The 22,997-nt window shown below is 40.9% G+C and overlaps 1 protein-coding gene across 1 annotated transcript in view; it reads left to right on the top strand.

The window, feature by feature from the left end:
• The first annotated feature begins 13,351 nt into the window (after window positions 1-13,351).
• LOC311150437 (arf-GAP with GTPase, ANK repeat and PH domain-containing protein 3-like) overlaps window positions 13,352-22,997 on the top strand; it is a 217,243-nt gene continuing 207,597 nt past the window's right edge. Inside the window, exon 1 of the mRNA XM_084187924.1 lies at window positions 13,352-13,817. Coding sequence (XP_084044050.1) covers window positions 13,448-13,817 — 370 coding nt within the window. The 5' untranslated portion in view covers window positions 13,352-13,447. The remainder of the gene's footprint in view (window positions 13,818-22,997) is intronic.

Here is a 22,997-nt window from a genome sequence, read left to right as displayed (position 1 = left end):
TTTGACTTTTGTCTCCTGTGCTCACCATTATGCAGCACGGGTGCATCACAATGAAAATGTGTTGGCAAGTTATGTCTAAACAGGTGAAAAGTGCTTATGGTTTTGCCAAAAGAGTGATTGATTCAATCAGTGGGTTCAGGCAACTGAGCATTTGGTTCAGACAAAAGGGTTTAGTGTTTTAGCAATTGAGAAAAAACTGTATTTGACCCTGCTTGTCATCTATGAAGGTTTGAACATCTTGAAGAACGATCTGGCTTTCTTCCTAGGTTCCTGCCTTTCTAGGGCATTCTTCCTAGCCACTGTGCTTCTACAGTGGGGAAAAAAAGTATTTAGTCAGCCACCAATTGTGCAAGTACTCCCACTTAAAAAGATGAGAGAGGCCTGTAATTTTCATCATAGGTACACGTCAACTATGACAGAAAATCACATTGTAGGATTTTTTATGAATTTATTTGCAAATTATGGTGGAAAATAAGTATTTGGTCAATAACAAAAGTTTCTCAATACTTTGTTATATACCCTTTGTTGGCAATGACACAGGTCAAACGTTTTCTGTAAGTCTTCACAAGGTTTTCACACACTGTTGCTGGTATTTTGGCCCATTCCTCCATGCAGATCTCCTCTAGAGCAGTGATGTTTTGGGGCTGTCGCTGGGCAACACGGACTTTCAACTCCCTCCAAAGATTTTCTATGGGGTTGAGATCTGGAGACTGGCTAGGCCACTCCAGGACCTTGAAATGCTTCTTACGAAGCCACTCCTTCGTTGCCCGGGCGGTGTGTTTGGGATCATTGTCATGCTGAAAGACCCAGCCACGTTTCATCTTCAATGCCCTTGCTGATGGAAGGAGGTTTTCACTCAAAATCTCATGATACATGGCCCCATTCATTCTTTTTTTTTTTTGTTTTTTTTTTTTTTCGGGGGGAATGGATCAGCTTAATATTGCAGATAGATTGTATCTTCTATCAATGTAATTGTCTGCATCACTTCCAATCCCCCATGTTTATTTTTATTTTTTATATATATATTCCCCTTTATTACTTTTCAACCCCACCATCCTTTCCCTACTTGGAGTAAATTAGTGAACAACAACGCCCAGGCCTCTACTTCCGGTCTATACTTACTATCTACACCTTATGGACAGAGTTAATTTTACAATAATTCTATATATATATATATATATATATATATATATATATATATATATATATATATATATATATATATTTATTTATTTTTTTGCTCCTGAACTTCTTCTACTCTCAACCTCTCCGATCATTTTCATGATATCCATCCGGTTTGCTTCTAAATGCCACATCTTTCTAACTGTGCTCTTTCCCAAAAGCTCCCAACATACAACCTATATACTTATTATGGACACAGTATGCTTACATTATTAGCTATCTTTGTTATTATTTGTTGTTATTTGTTATTAGTCCCATCCTTCAACTCTATTCAATACCTCCCATCTATCTCTTAACACCATCCATATGGCCCCATTCATTCTTTCCTTTACACGTCGTCCTGGTCCCTTTGCAGAAAAACAGCCCCAAAGCATGATGTTTCCACCCCCATGCTTCACAGTAGGTATGGTGTTCTTTGGATGCAACTCAGCATTCTTTGTCCTCCAAACACGACGAGTTGAGTTTTTACCAAAAAGTTTCATCTGACCATATGACATTCTCCCAATCCTCTTCTGGATCATCCAAATGCACTCTAGCAAACTTCAGACGGGCCTGGACATGTACTGGCTTAAGCAGGGGGACACGTCTGGCACTGCAGGATTTGAGTCCCTGGCGGCGTAGTGTGTTACTGATGGTAGGCTTTGTTACTTTGGTCCCAGCTCTCTGCAGGTCATTCACTAGGTCCCCCCGTGTGGTTCTGGGATTTTTGCTCACCGTTCTTGTGATCATTTTGACCCCACGGGGTGAGATCTTGCGTGGAGCCCCAGATCGAGGGAGATTATCAGTGGTCTTGTATGTCTTCCATTTCCTAATAATTGCTCCCACAGTTGATTTCTTCAAACCAAGCTGCTTACCTATTGCAGATTCAGTCTTCCCAGCCTGGTGCAGGTCTACAATTTTGTTTCTGGTGTCCTTTGACAGCTCTTTGGTCTTGGCCATAGTGGAGTTTGGAGTGTGACTGTTTGAGGTTGTGGACAGGTGTCTTTTATACTGATAACAAGTTCAAACAGGTGCCATTAATACAGGTAACGAGTGGAGGACAGAGGAGCCTCTTAAAGAAGAAGTTACAGGTCTGTGAGAGCCAGAAATCTTGCTTGTTTGTAGGTGACCAAATACTTATTTTCCACCATAATTTGCAAATAAATTCATTAAAAATCCTACAATGTGATTTTTCTCAATTAGTCTGTCATTGTTAACGTGTACCTATTATGAATATTACAGGCCTCTGTCATCTTTTTAAGTGGGAGAACTTGCACAATTGGTGGCTGACTAAATACTTTTTTTCCCCACTGTACATTACATTTGCATTGCTTGCTCTTTGGGGTTTTAGGCTGGGTTTCTGTGTAAGCACTTTGTGACAACTGCTGATGTAAAAAGGGCTTCATACATTTGATTGATTGATTGATTTTGTGGATTAACTTGCATCTGGTTTTACTCTCTTTATATAGTATTTGGAGTAGTAGGAATTCAATATAATGACACATATTCAATTACTTAGATATGACAGGATGGGAACCTTTGTTTTTGTCACTCTTTCTGATGAGACTCTAATTAGTGTGGAACAGCTGAGAAAGTATAAAAGCATGCCCCTTACAGCCTCTTTTATAGCGCAATGCTTATGCAGTGTTCATAACCAAGTGGGAAGGTTGTAATTACCAGTTGTGAAGTCGTAAATACCAGTTGGATGCATTCTTGTGCTTTGAATACGTTGAGAAACACAGATTGGCTAATGGCCAACAAGCTGCGTCAACCATGAACTGAAAGTACAGCTATCATGCTTGTAAACAAATTAAAATGTGCAAAAAATATATTAATACATTTTTAATAATTATGTTCTGTTGTTACATTTAACTACCGAAAATGCTCTTATCGAGGTTGTTTCTGTAGTAGGTGACATCTTAGGTCAGCATTTGGGAGAAGTCGGAGCTCAGGGATGATAGACGAGTTTCCCACTAGTAATTATCAGTTGGAGGGGCGTCCAAGTGGATTTTTCCCAGTCGTATGTGGTAAATACCACCTTGCCACTTGGTTATGAACGCAGCATTACAGCAGTTCTGATGAGAGCTTTTGTACCTGAAGGTGTTTCCAGACTGGGTGGCGTCTTTTCTGTGCTGTGTCTTTTTGACAATTTTTAGGACCATGTGGTCTTTTTGAATAAATGTTTGGTGTGTGGTCGTATGTGTTGAATTTGTTTATTAGTGTTTCTTAATCAAGTTATACAATAATTCAAGATGTTTATTGTTTGAAAGTTATGCCACTGCAATAATGTTTTTTTTTTTTTTGCAGTTTATTCGAGGCCTAAGGAACCTGTCCTCCAGTAACCTAAGGTGATTATGTTTAATTTTGTATACCTATTTCAATTAATTCAAATTCAATGTTTACTGTTTATTTCTAAATCTATTTTATTTCATCAGAAGTATTGTTTGTTACTCTTTTTAATCTGAGATTTTGTTTGGTTTATTTGTGTACTGGGTCAGTCGATACAAAACATGCATTTAATATCTTTCTAAATATTCTCTGGTTTTTGGAGATCCACCTGCAACTGGACATTTATAAGATACACTTTTTACTGAATTGAGAACGAAGAAAGTAATGTCAAGAACAGGTTAGGTGTGAAATTCCTTGCAAAGCTTTCCATTAGCCAATCTGCAACAGGTATGGAGCGTCACATATCCTGTTAACAATTTTATAGCTAGTGAGTTGCCTAATAAGTCAGACTTTTCTTGGTATACAGTCTGAAACAAAGCACTGCAAAATCGTTTTCCTTACAAGCTAGATTTGAACTTACTCTACCGGTTGTCTGTGCTGTTGGTCCTTCAGCTGCTCGAAATTTTAGACAAAATATCCACAGGAAAGTATTGTTTACCTGACTTTTTAGAGCGCCTATACTGAAGTTGACATTTCTGAAGTTGACTATCACCTGGCACATGCGCAAAACCATGTAAACACCTGTTAGTATGCATGCATCATGTGCATGTACTTCCGTCTTGTGCACTTGCCTTCGGTCATGAACACATCTTGATTGCCACACTCATAGACCCACGTTTTGAAGTCGGTTAGATATTGAAGTGTGATTCATCACTCTAGAGAAAGCATTTCCACTGCTCCAATGGTGGCAAGCTTTACATCACTCCAGCTGGCGCTTGGCATTGCGCATTGTGATCTTAGGCTTGTTTGCGGCTGCTCGGCCATGGAAACCCATTTCATGAAGCTCCCGACAAACAGTTATTGTGGTGACGTGGCTTCCAGAGGCAGTTTGGAACTCGGTAGTGAGTGTTGCAACTTAGGACAGACGATTTTTACATGCTACACGCTTCAGCACTCGGCGGTCCGGTTCTGTGAGCTTGTGTGGCCTACCACTTCACGGCTGAGCCGTTGTTGCTCCTAGACGTTTCCACTTCACAATAACAGCACTTACAGTTGACCGGGGCAGCTCTAGCAGGGCAGAAATATGATGAACTGACTTGTTGGAAATGTGACCTCCTATGACGGTGCCACGTTGAAAGTCACTGAGCTCTTCAGTAAGGCCATTCTACTGCCAATGTTTTTGTTTATGGAGATTGCATGGCTGTGTGCTCAAATATAGTGATTTATTAGCCAAATTCTACAATAGCTTCTCAGAGCATGGTGTGATTATCAGAATATCCAGCAGATGTATCAAAACATTTACACCAAAAATAAGATTGTTAATTATAATTGACCTACCTATGTAATTACTAGATGTTTGAACCAAAATATTGGACCCTGGTCTATGTATGTTGCACCATCCCATTAAACTGGGGTACAGTATGGTGCTCCTTGAGGCTTTATGGGTGTAGCCAGAAATTAGAGTTCCCCACTGAATTAATAAAAGGTTGCAATTCATACTCCATATTAATGGCTGGGAGGCCGGAGAACATTAAACATTTAACACCCAAGTTTGGAAGACCTTTTAAACAGCGACTAAAGTCATCTTGAAGATTAAGAATTAGTCTCCATTCCTACAGGGGGAACAATGAAGATCAATAATTCAGGGAGGTTTCATATTTATTGCCCCTCCAGGCCTTTCTGTTCTGCTCCCATGAACCCCTGCTCAGGGGTGTAAAGTACTTAGGTAAAAATACTTTAAAGTACTACTTAAGTAGTTTTTGGGGGTATCTGAACTTTACTATTTATATTTTTGACAACTTTTAGTTTTACTTCACTACATTCCTAAAGAAAATAATGTACATTTTACTCCATACATTTATCCTGACACCCAAAAGTACTCATTACATTTTGAATGCTTAGCAGGACGGGAAAATGCTGTGTTGAAGTGTGCATGCATTTTGAAAAACAAAATCGTGCCGTTTGGTTTGCTTAATATAAGCAATTTTAAATGATTTATACTTTTACTTTTGATAAAATTGAGCTGTGTGGTTTGTTTAATATAAGCAATTTTAAACGATTTATACTTTTACTTTTGATAAAATTGTGCCGTTTGGTTTGCTTAATATTAGTAATTTGAAATGATTTATACTTTTACTTTTGATAAAATTGTGCTGTTTGGTTTGAAATTAACAATTACATTTACTTTTGATAGTTAAGTATATTTAAAACAAAATACTTTTAGACTTTTACTCTTGTAGTATTTTACTGGGTGACTTTCACTTTTACTTGAGTCATTTTCTATTAAGGTATCTTTACTTTTACTCAAGTATGACAATTGGGTGCTTTTTCCACCACTTTCCCTGCTGATGATCCTGTATTCACGTCAACTCAGTGTCCTGGAGCATGCTCCTGTAGGCTACCCGCAACTCTGGGAGGAAGAGGAAGGAGCAATCAGTGGAGTAGAGAGACACTTCATCTACTGAGGCCATAAATACCATTAAGACCTTGGTAGGTGAAATTGGGAACAAACTCTATTCAAATGTACTGTTTGTGTTTTTTGTTAAGTAGGCTGCCGCAAAAATGCCAAGCACATACAGACACAAAACGCTTAACACTGGCTTAAACATAGGATTCTGAAAGTAATTTTCATAATGGAATATGATGCATTGTAATATGCATACATAGCATTCATAGACACCATATCACCATGTTACCAGATCACACCCCAGTCAGAAAGTGGGTGGGTGGAAGGTTTGGACTGTTGTTATCCTGAAAGCTGGTTATGGTTGTTGGCCAACACCAGAAAGGAAAACCCTGCCGACTAGCTACTCATATCCCTCATTTGTTGGATTAGATCACACTCCATAATAGTGGTGCCAATAAAGCCATCTGTCCTCAGGATATAAATGGGTACAAGAGGAATGGGCTGCATGGTTTATGTGTGATACGTACAGAATGTACAGAAACATGCTGATTAGGGATGTGCCGATTAACTGATCAATCTTAATCAGGCAAGTCACCGTTTATAGATCAGATGCACTGCATAACGTGTTATTTCACTTTTGAGAGTCATTTGCTTGAACATGGGGTTAAAAAGTATATACAAAATCTCTGTATATATACACTCATATGCTCTACAATTAAGGAATCCCCTCCTCTTCCATCCTCATGACAAATGTACCTAAGAACCAGTCAGATCAGACAATACTGATAACACTATGGTTTCCCAAACATCGCTGGTGAGCATAATGATGAGTTTGGATTATAATGTGGTTGAGAGAGTTCCAGATTTGGTCACCAGATGGTGGCAGAAGGCAGTGAATACCACACAGTTTGGCTCTTCTTTTGGCTCTCCTACAGCTATAATGGGTTTTGCACAACTTATGTCATTTTTACAATATATCAATGGAAAGGTATGTATGTCTCTTATCCTCATACTCTAACCTTTAGCCGTAACTAGCATGATGGTGAGCACCATGATGCTTAGAAACCAGGTCTCCTAACAAAAATCAATAATGAATGTGTGAATTTATACACACTTGAACCTAAAATCTTAAAGGTCCAATGCAACCGTTTTTATTTCAAATCAAATCATTTCTGGGTAACAATTAAGTACCTTACTGTCATTGTTTTCAAATAAAATGATCAAAAAGAAACAAAAATAGCTTATTAGCAAAGAAAAATGTCTCAAGCAAGAATGTTGCTAGGACTGTCTGGAAGTGGTCTGAGTGTGGAGGGGAAAACTGAAAATTAGAGAGGTTTAGAACTGTCTTTCTTTTAATTTACCACCTGGTGATGTCACCAGGCAGGCCAAAACTCCATCCCACTAAAACATACAGAAATTCTAGGTAGTCTTTTCAAACAGCTCTTACAAAAGAATAAGTATCTACATTTTCACTATTTCACAATATTATTCCAACCTCATAGTGTGGAAATATATATAAACACAGAAAAAAAATTTTGGACGGCACTGGGCCTTTAACTATGCTTTCAGTGTAAGCATAATCATCATTTTAATTTTCCAGGAAACCTGGTATCTGGGTTTGATTGAACAAAGGCCCTCAGACTGGACCCTAGGCTATCTTGATAAACAATGGAATTCAGAGACATTTCTCCAAACCACAGCTCTTTTTATGTTTAGTACAACTGGTGATGGAAAATGCTGAGAAGCTAGAGTGCAATGTTCATAAATAAAATGAGAGAATTATGTTAAATTGCATAATCTGAAAGCCCTTCTGTATAATCAGTGGCTGCATCATCAGCATTATTCTGTAATGGATAAATATTGAGCTTGGGGATTTGAGCTCTGCAGAAATTAGGATCTCAAATTAAATTGATGTGAAAGCCTCATTACATCTAGACTGACTGTTTTTCGTCTACTTATTGGATGTAAATTACATTTTTGTACCAGGATGAGTATTCAAATTACTGTACTGTATATATTGTACAATACACTGCGCTATAGCAATAACATGTTGTGCTTTTGTGATATCTATATCAAATTAAATAACAGAGATGTATGGCTGCTTTCAAACATTACACAATACACTGAACATAGTTATTATTTTTTTAAATTATACAGTATAAGAGATGCATAAATAGAGATATGGATAGTGAGCCCATGGAAGTTGCATATCAAACTCAAATTGACAGACAGGTGTATCCTACCTTCTATCAGAATAGGTATGACAGTGAAGGCCGTGAGGTCGAAACGTTGGTACAAAATAAATATGTTAGGCCTTTATTAGGCAAGCTTGCGCAGTGTGCGGGGGCTTCTTTTACTTTGTATTACTATTCAACCTTTCCAACTACGCACCAGCAAATTTCAGACTTGATTTTCCCTTACAAAAAATGCATCAACCCCTACAAAAATGTCCATTAATTATAATCCACATAATAATTCACATTTCCTGTTGCTGCAGGATTATTTTCCTGCTGTAGCAAATTGGCTCAAATTAAGATCCTACATCTGTATGCATGTCAATTTTGTTCTTGGAAAATACACACAAAATATATAGGGTTATTCGGTTTGTCTATGTGTTGATGTTGAATCAAAGTGGAAAAGTTATTGGATTTGCAAAAAGTAATCAACGTAAGGGAATTTCATAACCTAAATCCAATGGCATGGTGAAATGTTTTGTTGATTTCACGTTGAATTCACGTTAATTGAAAATTCAACCAAATGTAAATCAAAACTAGACGTTGAACTGACTGTGCCCAGTGGGCCCTATGAAGGGTTCTACCGAGAACCCTTTAATCTTTGAAGGGTTCTTCCTAAAATTCTTTGAGGGCCTAGTTATTCCCTAACACAGTGGTGTTAGGAAACTCCTGGTTTGCAGGCCACAGCAGGCCTGTAAGTCACATTATGCTGGGTTGCAAAGTGATGTGTAATTCCTATTGGAATCCAGCCAGAGTGAAGATATCCAACAATTGGAACTTTTAATCACCCACAACCTGCATTCAGAATGAGTGCCAGGGTAGGGAAGATTGAAAAATGTGACTACCTAAACCAGGGCTCTCCAACCCTGTTCCTGGAGAGCTACTGTCCTGTAGGTTTTTGCTCCAACTCTAATCTAGCCCACCTGATTCCAATAATTAGCTGGTTGATAAACTGAATCAGGTTAGTCATAACTGTGGTTGTTGTGAAAACCTACAGGATGGTAGCTCTCCAGGAACAGGGTTGGAGAGCCCTGATAAACCATCTAAACTGGAACAACTATCTCAGTAATGGGTGCAATAAGTCCAATTTCTAACAGATTTGATTAGTTTAGAAAAATGTGTGTAATTTCATCCTAAGAACAGTTTTTGGAAGAAAGGGTTCTTTGATGATTCTTTGGAAGGCAAAAAGGATTATTTGGAAGGCAAGAAGGGTTTTTTATTATTAAGGGTTTTCGTACCCCTCTGCAAATAACCCTTTTAGAATCCTTTTTTTCTGAGTGTCGGATAGCCTACCAAGACATATTAGAGGGGCATATGCACATTCTATAGATATAGGTACCATATTCTATATTTACTACAAATCAGCCCTTTAATAATTGAATGTGCTTCTCTTGGGGATCAAAGTGAAAAAGTTGCCTTGATCATCTGAATGCTCAGTTGTACATTGTGCCATTGAAATTCACTCTTAATGATAATATAATAATAATAAACCATTTAGCAGACGCTTTTATCCAAAGCGACTTACAGTCATGTGTGCATAAATTTTTACGTATGGGTGGTCCCGAGGATCGAACCCACTACCCTGGCGTTACAAGCGCCATGCTCTACCAATTGAGCTACAGAGGACCACTCTTGAGGTGATGCAACATTTATAAAACACCCGGCACAAAGTGGTATTCTTAAGAGTGGCAAGCCAAGATGAAATACCAGTGTTTCATTAAACATCATTCACTATTAATGTACAGTGCATTCGGAAAGTATTCAGACACCTTCCCTTTTCCACATTTTGTTACGTTACAGCCTTATTCTAAAATTGATTAAATAAATACAATTCCTCATGAATCTACACACAATAGCCCATAATGACAAAGCAAAAACAGTTTTTTAGAAATGTTTGCAAATTTATAAAAATAAAAAACAGAACTATCTTATTTACATAAGTATTCAGACCCTTTGCTATGAGACTCAAAATTGAGCTCAGGTGCATCCTGTTTGCATTGATCATCCTTGAGATGTTTCTACAACTTGATTGGAGTCCACCTGTGGTAAACTAAATTGATTGAACATGATTTGGAAAGGCACACACCTGTCTATATAAGGTCCCACAGTTGACAGTGCATGTCAGAGCAAAAACCAAGCCATGAGGTTGAAGGAATTGTCCGTAGAGCTCCGAGACAAGATTGTGTCGAGGCACAGATCTGGGGAAGGGTACCAATTTTTTTTTTAAGCATTGAAGGTCCCCACGAACACAGTGGCCTCCATCATTCTTAAATGGAAGAAGTTTGGAACCACCAAGACTCTTCCTAGAGCTGGCCACTGAGTAATCGGGGGAGAAGGGCCTTGGTCGGGGAGGTGACCAAGAACCCGATGGTCACTCTGACAGAGCTCCAGAGTTCCTCTGTGGAGATGGGAGAACCTTCCAGAAGGACCACCATCTCTGCAGCACTCCACCAATCAGGCCTTCATGGTAGAGTGGCCAGATGGAAGCCACTCCTCAGTCAAAGGCACTTGACAGCCCGCTTGGAGTTTGCCAAAAGGCACCTAAAGGACTCTTAGACCATGAGAAACAAGATTCTGTGATCTGGTTAAACCAAGATTGAACTCTTTGGCCTGAATGCCAAGCGTGATGTCTGGAGGAAACCTGGCACCATTCCTACGGTGAAGCATGGTGGTGGCAGCATCATGCTGTGGGGATGTTTTTCAGCGGCAGGGACTGGGAGACTAGTTAGGATCGAGGGAAAGAGCAAAGTACACAGAGATCCTTGATGAAACCTGCTCCAGAGTGCTCAGGACCTCAGACTGGGGCAAAGGTTCACCTTCCAACAGGACAATGACCCTAAGCACACAGCCAAGACAACGCAGGAGTGGCTTCAGGACAAGTCTCTGAATGTCATTGAGTGGCCCAGCCAGAGCCCGGACTTGAACCCGATCTAAAATCTCTGGAGAGACCTGAAAATAGCTGTGCAGCGACTCTCCCCATCCAACCTGACAGAGCTTGAGAGGATCTGCAGAGAAGAATGGGAGAAACTACCCAAATACAGGTGTGCCGAGCTTGTAGCATCATACCCAAGAAGACTCGAGGCTGTAATCGCTGCCAAATTACTGAGTAAAGGGTCTGAATACTTATGTAAATGTAATATTTCAATATGTCATTATGGGGGTATTTTGTGTGGATTGATGAAGGGAAAAAACGATTTAATCAATTTTAGAATAAGGCTGTAACTTAACAAAATGTGGAAAAAGTCAAGCGGTCTGAATACTTTCGTAATGCACTTTATGTACTGTATGCAGACTATTTCATTCCTGTATTGTAATCTACCAGAGAGGGGTAGACTTATAATTTCATTACATAACATTTATGAATCTCATCTAATTAAACAAATTGAAAACTATGTTGAAACCGGGACTGCGGTGACGGCAATATAGCAACATTCTCTACACCACTGTGTTGTGACTAGTAATTTCAGCGTTACTAATGTAAAGTATTACCCAGAAGGATGAGTATTTTCTTTGCAGAAAAGGTTCATCATCATAGCTCATTCTACAAAACAACAAAGCATGTGATGTGACTCTGAATACATGTTTCTCTCTGTTTTCCCACAAGTGGTTCTTTTAGTATTTGTCTGGAATTTCCTCTAGCCACATTAGTCTGAATTATTCTGTATCCAGACTCTCACACCACACCACACCACACCACACCACACCACACCACACCACACCACACCACACCACTGCAGAATGGCTGTTGTCCAGATAGACCAGTAGATGGCTTTTTCTCTTCACTTGGAGTGACTTCTAACTAAGGATACCTAATGCCTCACTATCCTATCATGGTGATGGCATATCTGTGGTTATATTGAGAAATGCATTACATTTATGATGATTGTTTGAGAAAAGTGATATTTACATTTGATTGATGCATCCAGAAGTTATGTGTCTTCTACATAATATTCATGGATATTAAAGATCGGTCATGATGCATTTTGAAAGGCTCCTTTTCAACCTAATTGGCTGAATAGTGCTCTGTAGGCTTTTTAACTGAAACACTGCTCACATAATGTCCTTAGAGAATCATGATTAGTTTTGTCTTTTCAAGGATAAGCATCAGAGGAAGGGGCCCCCCTTAGAGAATAGTCTGAACTCAATATATAAAAGCAGAAATTGGCTAAATGTCACATTTGGTTGTATATTGTATAGGTCAAAATAGTGTTGATTGTTTGGTATAAAGCTGAAAAGATTTCCCTGAAGGTATTGTGACATGATGAAGGATGTTGAAGAGACACAAAGATAATAGCTCCTCCCCCCAATGTTGCTTTTTAGGTCAACCATAAGGGAGAAGACACACCAGAGCAGCTGACTGCAGAGTTCAGCTGACCCTTGTGTGTGTGTGTGTGTGTGTGTGTGTGTGTGTGTGTGTGTGTGTGTGTGTGTGTGTGTGTGTGTGTGTGTGTGTGTGTGTGTGTGTGTGTGTGTGTGTGTGTGTGTGTGTGTGTGTGTGTGTGTGTGTGTGTGTGTGTGTCCTAAAGGGGAGGGGGTAAAAGGGAGTACAGAAATATAGTAGCCTACATAAAACGTATCTGAGTAATTATTTTATCTTATCATCCAAATTATTTGGTTGCATAACTGTCAGATAGGCTAGGTTATTAAAATGATGAGCACGTTGCTTTATTCTTCCACCACATAAGCATCCAATCGAATTACACCCTCCCCCATCTCAAGTACAATTACGTGATAGGTGACGTTACAAAATGCGGAGGAGGGCGTTGGGTAGGGACCACTTGGACCAAAGAGGAATCAACGCGATTTCATTTCAACGCAGAAACAACGCATTCAGTAGGCAGTGGACCCGGGCGCCTTGTCGAAGCCGAGCCCATTGTCTGCTTTTGACAGAGCAGCCAAGGAAAACCGCTCGATTAATTAAACCACTAAAAGGGAGCGAATAGCCCGGAAAAGGAGTGTCTAGTGGTAGGCATTGCGGTTTGTGATCCACGGAAAAGGGCAGGACACGGCCAAAGCGAAAGCGCCCAGTAACCTATAGCTTATAACGGAAAATGAACCACATTCAAGTTTTAATAATATGAATAAGAACCGCGTTTTGTTGCAATTGGCGACCAAGGATTGATGCGTCTGTGCAATCTCGTTTTCAGACAACTAGCTAGTTCCCGCGGACTTCTTTTGATTACATCGTTTTGAACTCCTAGAATAGGGGTCTATTCATTTGTTTTCCTATTGTAAAGAGTTACTTGTTCAACCCAATATGAATTTCCAATCGGGGTCGGTGTCCGGTATCGTGCAGCAGTCTCAACCGGCCATGCCCACCCCAGGCACGGTCCCAGCGCCCGTTCCGGTACCAGTACCCCAGTCCATCCCGTCCCAGTTCGGATCAGGATCATCCGGAGGCTCAGGGCAGGGTCAGTTCGGTTCGGGGACAGTATCAGGACAGGCTTCCCAGGCCGGCCAACAAGGCAACCAGCAGTTTGTTTTGTCCAACTCGGCAGCCATCCGGGCTGAGATACATCGGTTCGAATCGGTCCACCCGAACATTTACTCAATCTACGACCTGATCGAACGCATCGATGACATGGCCCTGCAGAATCAGATCCGAGAACATGTGATCTCTATTGAAGGTGAGTAGGAGGGATAAAAGCTAGTGTTATTCACAGCAATTGTCATCAGTAGGCTACTTGCAGTGTAACCCCCTAGTCGGTCATCTCCTCTGATGGGCAATGGCAACATTGTCGCCATGGAGGTAACGTTAGTCTAAAGCTCATTGTTTGGTGACAACAATTTCACTTTCTGGGGGTCTCAGCGCAGGAACCTCTCGGAGGAGTTTTGGAAACAACATTGCCACATGCATTCATTCATTCATACAAGGGCTAGCCTACTGTAATCTATGATACAGGCAGATAAGTTAATATTTTATCTACATTTGATATGCCTGAATTTTCTGTTGTCATGTGAGGTGAATATAAACATTTTCTCAGTGCTCCTGTGTTGAACCACCATTTTCTTTGTGCGTTTCTTATTTTATTGCTTTTTATGTAGGCACATCACAGAATATGCCCTACTAGTACTGCTTATGACACAGTAGGCCTACACCGGGCAACTGACACAAAAACAAGTCACCAAACAACACTTACAGAATGAGAAAAACATGCAGACATACATGGATATGCATGGATTTGCTGTACATTGCAATCTGAGTTCAGTAGCATACAGATTTGCATAAAGACGCCTCACTGCAGCACACATTATTTCTCTGAAATACCAGGCAGTATCCCATATAACCTAACAGTAAGGACACCTATTTCTTAAAGGATGCCACTCAAACTATACTCTGCACCACCTGTGACATAGTGGTTTAGATTCTGTCCATCACACTTTAAGCTCTGGCGAGACTTGTAGTGATTATGACAGCTCCCTTACACCTAGATCTAATGCATGTTTCCACCACCACTCTATCGATTTCCAAAGGTTTAAATTAGGCTCATTGACTTAAAACCTCATTTGGATTTAGAGATGAATTCTCACACATTTAAGATAAATAGCTGGTCTTAGCGGCAGCAAAATCTTGTGCTAACAATTGTGTTTCTTGCATAGGAGACTGAAAGGAAAAGTAGTCAGAGTTCAAACCAGTGTGTGTGTGTGTGTAGTAATAGTACCTGTAACATGAGCAATTGTGTAGTGAAATGACCCACACGGGTCAATGTCGTTCTCATAAGAGGAACTGTGAACAGACCTAAGATGTGGGTCTATTGTGTTGTGTGACCATGTGAAAGCCAGGGGTTCACTTCCAGCAACAGTGAATTCTCCCATGTCTCAGACAGTGAAGCATAATCAATAGATTGGAGCAACACTATTCTTCACAGGTATAAACTTATCAACAGAGCAGCAAGGGAACAGGTAGAATAGGTTTGGTTGTATGACCTACACAGAAATCAATATCTGTACCATTATGCTGGACTTGCTCAAATGATTGAGTATACAAAACATTAAGAACATCTGCTCTTTCCATGACATAGACTGACCAGGTGAAAGCTATGATCCCTAATTGATGTCACTTGTTAAATCCAATTCAATCAGTGTAGATGAATGGGAGGAGACAGGTTAAAGAAGGGTTTTTAAGCCTCGAGACAGTTGGTGCAACTCAATATTAGGAAGATGTTCCTAATGTTTTGTACACCCAGTGTATTTGCAGTTCTATGGTTTGATAACTATTGAGTAGAGGTGCAGTTAACATCATTAAATATTAGATTGTATCTTTGTATTGATTAGATTAGGTACTCTGTGTGTTGTCACCAACAGGAACCTTGTTTCCATCAGATTTAACCTCCAGTGGACAAACCACTGATCTCTATGCCATCTTTAAATGGCAGACAGTGACCAAATTTTTGTCAAGGTGTGTTTTCATAGATTCTGAGAAACGTCTTCTTAGTAGCAGCTCTACTCAGGCGTGAGCCATTATTGCTGAATGAGATATATTCCCTTGGTGTGGTTATGTAATGAGGTCTATGACCTGTGCCTCGTACCATCATAACATTCACTGTGGCTGACACAGCAGTGGTCTTTCAGCGAATGGGGTTGGTCCTGTAGTACTTGTCATGGATGTGTTAAGATAAAACCTGTGACTTCACTTGAGAAGTCACAGCTTGGGTAGTGTCTCCTTTTAGGCTTTGAGGAATAGCACTGACTTGTTTTGATGCAAATTGTTACATCATTTTCTCAATGAATGCAAGGCTTTATGCAATGGCTTGATATGGTAACACTAGAGCCTTTTATGTTGCCCTCTTAAAAAATGCAGAATATTTGTTTTAATGAGGATGAGCAGTTTTCTGGTTCATTGCCAGATTGAAGTGTGTGACACAAATTAGGAAAAAATATTTCCCCTCTAAAACCTGATAATTTTAGAATGTTCATTTATACTCAGAAATAATTAGTCTGAAATGAAAGACAGTTATTTTTCTACCCCAGGCAAGGCAAGTACTGTATTTGTTCTAGTGCACCTTATGACGAAGTCCAATGCCCCAAAAACGAGGTACATCTATGATTTTCTTTCTCTCAGCAAGTTCCCCATTTTTAGATGCATTCATATTTGACATACCCTGTGTTTTAGCACTCTTATTAATGTACCCTGCAGTGCTGCAATGTCCCCGTTGCAGAAAGCCTGAAGAGCTGCAACAGGAGACATCAGTGTAGTCGACTAGACTTCACCTGTACTGTAGGACTGCACGTTCCCCTTCGATCTTGCATCATTGCAGAGTCTCTGTTGCTAAGAAACCAATGGCTCTCATGCCTTCAGTTGAAAATACTAGAGAGAGAGAATAACAATTCTACCCCAACAGAAAAATGCAGCCTCTTTCCAACATATCTTCTTCTGTGTGAATCGTTAAGGGTTTTACCCGGTGGAAAACACCAACGATTCTTTGAGACACATCATAGGGAGTAGTGATAATACTAGGTGAGGTTTCTCTTCTAACCACTCCCTTCGCAGTAGTGTTTGATATTCCAGGCACCAGTTGTTCTCAGTGAGCAGATTTACTGCAATCACAAGAACCGAGACAAAGGAGCAGTAGGAGCTAGTTTTTTGTTGTGATCAATGTTTTATTGATTTAGCAAATACAGAATAACCAAGGCTTTTCACCGTCATACAAACAATGTAGTGCAGAAGACATGGTTTATAATGACCCTTTATTTAATATAAATGTTTTATCTTGTTTGTTTACAGATCACTGTCTGATATAACTGATCGAATATTGCCCCATTTTCTGGTGTTGAGGAACATGACAAGCTATGAATGTGACTTTTTGAGAACCGGGGTATGCATGTACTAAGCGTGCCAAGGGGAAGAACAAAATGTCCCTTCTACTAGAAGAATCTGTGAAAGATTTCATGCTAGGGTCCACCCTGACCACTTATGTAAGAGAAGTTACATAGATTTAGGTGGAACACTTAACATTAACCTCTCCCACCTGCTCAAATCTCTCCAACCTGTGTGTGTCTTTTGGAGGGGTTAGGATCAAAGCAGAAGATGAATTTGGGTCAGTTTGGTTGTCAATTACTAAACATGACCAAATGGTTCCTTGTCCCTTACAGTATTACAGAAGGGCCAGAGAGATAATCATATGCAGTAGAATCTTACCTAAATCTAAAAAGGAAGCTGAATCGGATCAGTCAATCATTAAAATGTCCTCTATTTCACCGCTGGGCCTGGTTTCTTATCCAATTAAAAGAGGAGATTACTTATTCATTATTTAATGTATCTTTAGTTAACTGATTATTCGTACTATGCTAATATAAAGCTGATAATCATCAAGCAAGATATTATATTACATCCCCTCTGTGTAATTGATTTGTATTAAAGAGCGGGTACACTGACCATTCAGATAAAATACATAATCTCAGATGTGACTGAGATTTTTATAGGTCAAAGGCTGGGAAGAGAGGCTTGTTATTTTTGAAACAGTAGTGTCATTCACACTGCATAGCCTCAATGGAATTACCGGTAGGCTGGATTTGAATGAGGGTACGCTTGCTTTTGGAAGAAGAAAACACTTTTGGGTTAACTGTGAAAAGTGTGAAAGTAAAATCTAGATCTGTGTGATACAGAAGCAGCTCCTCTCAGATGATTTCTAATGTGTGTTATATGTAGCCAGTCATTCCAAGGAGGACCGGGGTAGTGTTCCATTAACAAGACTGCTTGCCTTGGGAATATAGCTTGGTTCTTTTGTTTCCTTGGTTTCATTTGGCGACAATGGCTGTTGTAATTGTTACCCTCATTTATGTTTTTACATTCAACTTTTACAGTTCAGTAGGGAAAATATTTGACTGTCAATCTTGAGTTAACCTAACCCTGCTTTCTTCTATAGAATTTCACATTTTCAATGTTTTAGTATATGAGGTGTCTTAAGATGTCGTAGTTGTACAGTAATAACTGTAATAACACTCACAGACGTCAGTTGTGTTTGTAATAAACGGCTGTTTATATAACAATCTTAACATCTGTTCATCATTTGATTATTACTATTCGTGTACCTCTATGCGTGTTGTTTCAAACTCCCGTTGGCTCCAAGGGACTCACCCAGCCACTAACCCTGGCGTCCAATGTCAAGGACAGGGCAGTGGCCTTACCTCCTGAACCCACAGCTGTTCCAGGTAGTGATGCAGTATGGGGATCTCAAGCATGGGCTAACAAGCCTGAACTCACTTCAGTATTGAGTCCAGCAGAATGGCACATTGTGTACAGAAATGCCAGAAGAGACAACACAGAGGAGAGTGGGAGAGAGAAGACCGAGGGAGAGAGACAGCGGGAGAGAGAGGGAGAAGACACAGGGGAGCCCAGCCTGCTGCCAGAGTGTGGCACATAACATAAGCTGTCCTCTGGCACAAGCAGCCTGCCTAAACACTGTGCATCTCTCCTCTAGTCAATTACCAGATTGAACGTAACATCTCTAGAGGCCCATAAGAACGTAGTGAAGACGTTGCATCTCTCCCTTTTTGCAATAGAAAAAGTAATTGATTTCCAGATTTTTCCTCATAACCATTGAGATGAAATGAGAATGAAATGACTGTAATTGCAGTCATTCAGTGATGGCGATTTATTTATGTGGGGTCATGGCAAGTACTATTTGCATTCTCAATGCTCTCACGGTGATGACACACTGCCCATCAGACTGATAATTAAACGGTAAGGCATGCTCCTATGGATTTGATTTCTCCTGGGGTAGTATGGACAAAGTGGTCTGTGTGCCCCAATCAAGGCACCAGTTTCTCCTTTTCACTTACTTTGTACTTGCAAATAACCTTCAGTCATCCACAAAAAAACAGTTTTAGGACCACACTGTTGAGCGGAAATTGAAGTTAGAGTGTTTTGTGCACAGGATCTCGGTTAGGTGGTGCATCGATATTATGGAGGCTAGTATAAGATGTGTGGGAGTAGTGAATCGTTTTTTCTGGATACTGGTGGGATATAACATCCACAGGTATCGATCAGTATGGAGCATCCTTGTCAAAGCCAAGGCACTGCTGCTACTAGTGAATAAAGAAAACCAGTCCATTATAATTCAGTTTGTCATCATCACAGAACCAGTCATTTACTAGGGAGTAGAGTGAAAGACAGTCAGTCAACCCCACCATCTGCATCTCTTATGAAGTGTTTTAATGTGGAATGTTGTGTTTATAGAGTAGCTGGGAGACTGTTTGCTGGCTCTAAATCTGTACCAAAGTAAAGCCTGGCGTATAAACACATCTGCCTGCCACGCTAGGACACCCTGAAATAAACCCGCAGCTTGTTGGATTTCTCATGTATTCAACCACTGAGAGGAGCACAAACTGGAACAAAATACCGTCATCTTTAGATCGCTGGAAGTACAATGTGTCTCTGACTGTTGAAATCCTTGCTTTTGTTTCTCTGACATTTTCAACTATTTATTTTGACACCTACGGTTTTGAATTTGAAATGTTATTTTGTAAATGGACACTTTCTTTCTCGTTTAAGGAAGAGAGGAATACAAAACCCACAATGCATCTCGTTACTATACATTTACATTTTAGTCATTTAGCAGACGCTCTTATCCAGAGCGACTTACAGTTAGTGAATACATATTTTTTTCATACTGGTCCCCCGTGGGAATCGAACCCACAACCCTGGCGTTGCAAACGCCATGCTCTATCAACTGAACTACATCCCTGCCGGCCATTCCCTCCCCTACCCTGGACAACGCTAGGCCAATTGTGCGCTGCCCATGAGTCTCCCGGTCGTGGCCGGCTGACTAGAAGATGGTAGTTGTATGCTCTAAAGAATGTGACTGCAAAGCTTCCTTTTTCTTCAAATAGATGTACAGTGCCACATATCCCCTGGCTTTCATTCATGTGATCTAACAAAGATTGGAGTGAACACGTGCAAGGTGTATGAAGCCATTATGCATGATGGCGCCGGAAGGGATGGCTGCCGTTTTATGGACTCTTAACCAACTGTGCTATTTTGTGTTTTTTCGCATTGTTTAACTTATTTTGTACAGAATGTTTCTGCTACTGTCTCTTATGACCGAAAAGAGCTTCTGGACATCAGAACAGCGATTATCAAATCAAATCAAATCAAATTTTATTGGTCACATGCGCCGAATACAACAGGTGCAGACATCACAGTGAAATGCTTACTTACAGCCCTTAACCAACAGTGCATTTATTTTTTACAAAAGAAAGTAAAAATAAAACAACAACAAAAAAAGTGTTGAGAGAAAAAATAAAATAAAGTAAAGTAAAATAAAGTGACAGTAGGGAGGCTATATATACAGGGGGGTACCGTTGCAGAGTCAATGTGCGGGGGCACCGGCTAGTTGAGGTAATATGTACATGTGGGTAGAGTTAAAGTGACTATGCATAAATAATTAACAGAGTAGCAGCAGCGTAAAAAGGATGGGGTGGGGGGGCAGTGCAAATAGTCCGGGTAGCCATGATTAGCTGTTCAGGAGTCTTATGGCTTGGGGGTAGAAGCTGTTGAGAAGTCTTTTGGACCTAGACTTGGCACTCCGGTACCGCTTGCCGTGCGGTAGCAGAGAGAACAGTCTATGACTAGGGTGGCTGGAGTCTTTGACAATTTTGAGGGCCTTCCTCTGACACCGCCTGGTATAGAGGTCCTGGATGGCAGGAAACTTGGCCCCAGTGATGTACTGGGCCGTACGCACTACCCTCTGTAGTGCCTTGCGGTCGGAGGCCAAGCAGTTGCCATACCAGGCGGTGATGCAACCAGTCAGGATGCTCTCGATGGTGCAGCTATAGAATTTTGAGGATCTGAGGACCCATGCCAAATCTTTTCAGTCTCCTGAGGGGGAATAGGCTTTGTCGTGCCCTCTTCACGACTGTCTTGGTGTGTTTGGACCATGATAGTTCGTTGGTGATGTGGACACCAAGGAACTTGAAGCTCTCAACCTGTTCCACTACAGCCCCGTCGATGAGAATGGGGGCGTGCTCAGTCCTCTTTTTTTTCCTGTAGTCCACAATCATCTCCTTTGTCTTGGTCACGTTGAGGGAGAGGAATAATTGTTATTTTATGAGTCGGACGAGAGGGATTTGCTCCAGACATCCGACAGGGCCCTCATCCCCGTAATTCGCAGTAGAAAGAAAAGGAGATATCGCAGAAGGAGATCAGGTTGCTTGGTAAGGAGCCGGCGACGAGTGTCTAATCTGCCTTAGCCATAGATACTATTGGCCAACTTACAATCGCTTGATAATAAAGTCGACAAACTACAGGCACGAATATCCTACCAACGGGACATAGAAAATTGTAATATCTTATGTTTCACCGAGTCGTGGCTGAACGATGACATGAATAACATACAGCTGGCGGGTTATACACTGTATCGGTAGGATAGAACAGCAGACTCTGGTAAGACAAGGGGTGGCAGTCTATGTATATTTGTAAACAACAGCTGGTGCACGATATCTAAGGAAGTCTCAAGGTTTTGCTCGCCTGAGGTAGAGTATCTCATAATAAGCTGTAGACCACACTATCTACCAAGAGAGTTTTCATCTATATTCTTCGTAGCTGTCTATTTACCACCACAAACCGATGCTGGCACTAAGACCGCACTATATGAATTGTATACGGCCATAAGCAAACAGGAAAACACTCATCCAGAGGCGGCGCTCCTAGTGGCCGGGGACTTTAATGCAGGGAAACTTAAATCCATTTTACCTCATTTCTACCAGCATGTTAAATGTGCAACCAGAGGGAAGAAAACTCTAGACCACCTTTACTCCACACACAGAGACGCATACAAAGCTCTCCCTCATCCTCCATTTGGAAAATCTGACCATAATTCTATCCTCCTGATTCCTGCTTACAAGCAAAAACTAAAGCAGGAAGCACCAGTGACTCGGTCAATAAAAAAGTGGTCAGATGAAGCAGATGCTAAGCTACAGGACTGTTTTGCTAGCACAGACTGGAATATGTTCCGGCATTCTTCCGATGGCATCGAGGAGTACACTACATCCGTCACTGGCTTCATCAATAAGTGCACCGATGACGTTGTCCCCACAGTGACTGTACGTACATACCCCAACCAGAAGCCATGGATTACAGGCAACATCCGCACTGAGCTAAAGGGTAGAGCTGCCGCTTTCAAGGAGCGGGACTCTAACCCAGAAGCTTATAAGAAATCCCGCTATGCCCTCTGACGAACCATCAAACAGGCAAAGCGTCAATACAGGACTAAGATTGAATCGTACTACACTGGCTCCAATGCTCGTCGGATGTGGCAGGGCTTGCAAACTATTACAAACTACAAAGGGAAGAACAGCCGTGAGCTGCCCAGTGACACGAGCCTACCAGATGAGCTAAATTACTTCTATGCTCGCTTCCAGGCAAGTAACACTGAAACATGCATGAGAGCATCAGCTGTTCCGGACGACTGTGTGATCACGCTCTCCGTAGCCGATGTGAGTAAGACCTTTTAAACAGGTCAACATACACAAGGCCGCAGGGCCAGACAGATTACCAGGATGTGTACTCCGAGCATGCGCTGACCAACTGGCAAGTGTCTTCACTGACATTTTCAACCTCTCCCTGTCTGAGTCTGTAGTACCAACATGTTTGAAGTAGGCCACCATAGTCCCTGTGCCCAAGAACACTAAGGTAACCTGCCTAATGACTACCGACCCGTAGCACTCATGTCTGTAGCCATGAAGTGCTTTGAAAGGCTGGTCATGGCTCACATCAACACTATTATCCCAGAAACCCTAGACGCACATAATTTGCATATTGCCCCAACAGATCCACAGATGATGCAATCTCTATTGCACTCCACACT

This window comes from Coregonus lavaretus (assembly GCF_964263955.1).
Source record: "Coregonus lavaretus genome assembly, chromosome: 23".
Taxonomy (NCBI): Eukaryota; Metazoa; Chordata; class Actinopteri; order Salmoniformes; family Salmonidae; genus Coregonus; species Coregonus lavaretus.
Note: the sequence above shows the minus strand (reverse complement) of the source record. Positions and strands in the feature narration are given on the sequence as shown.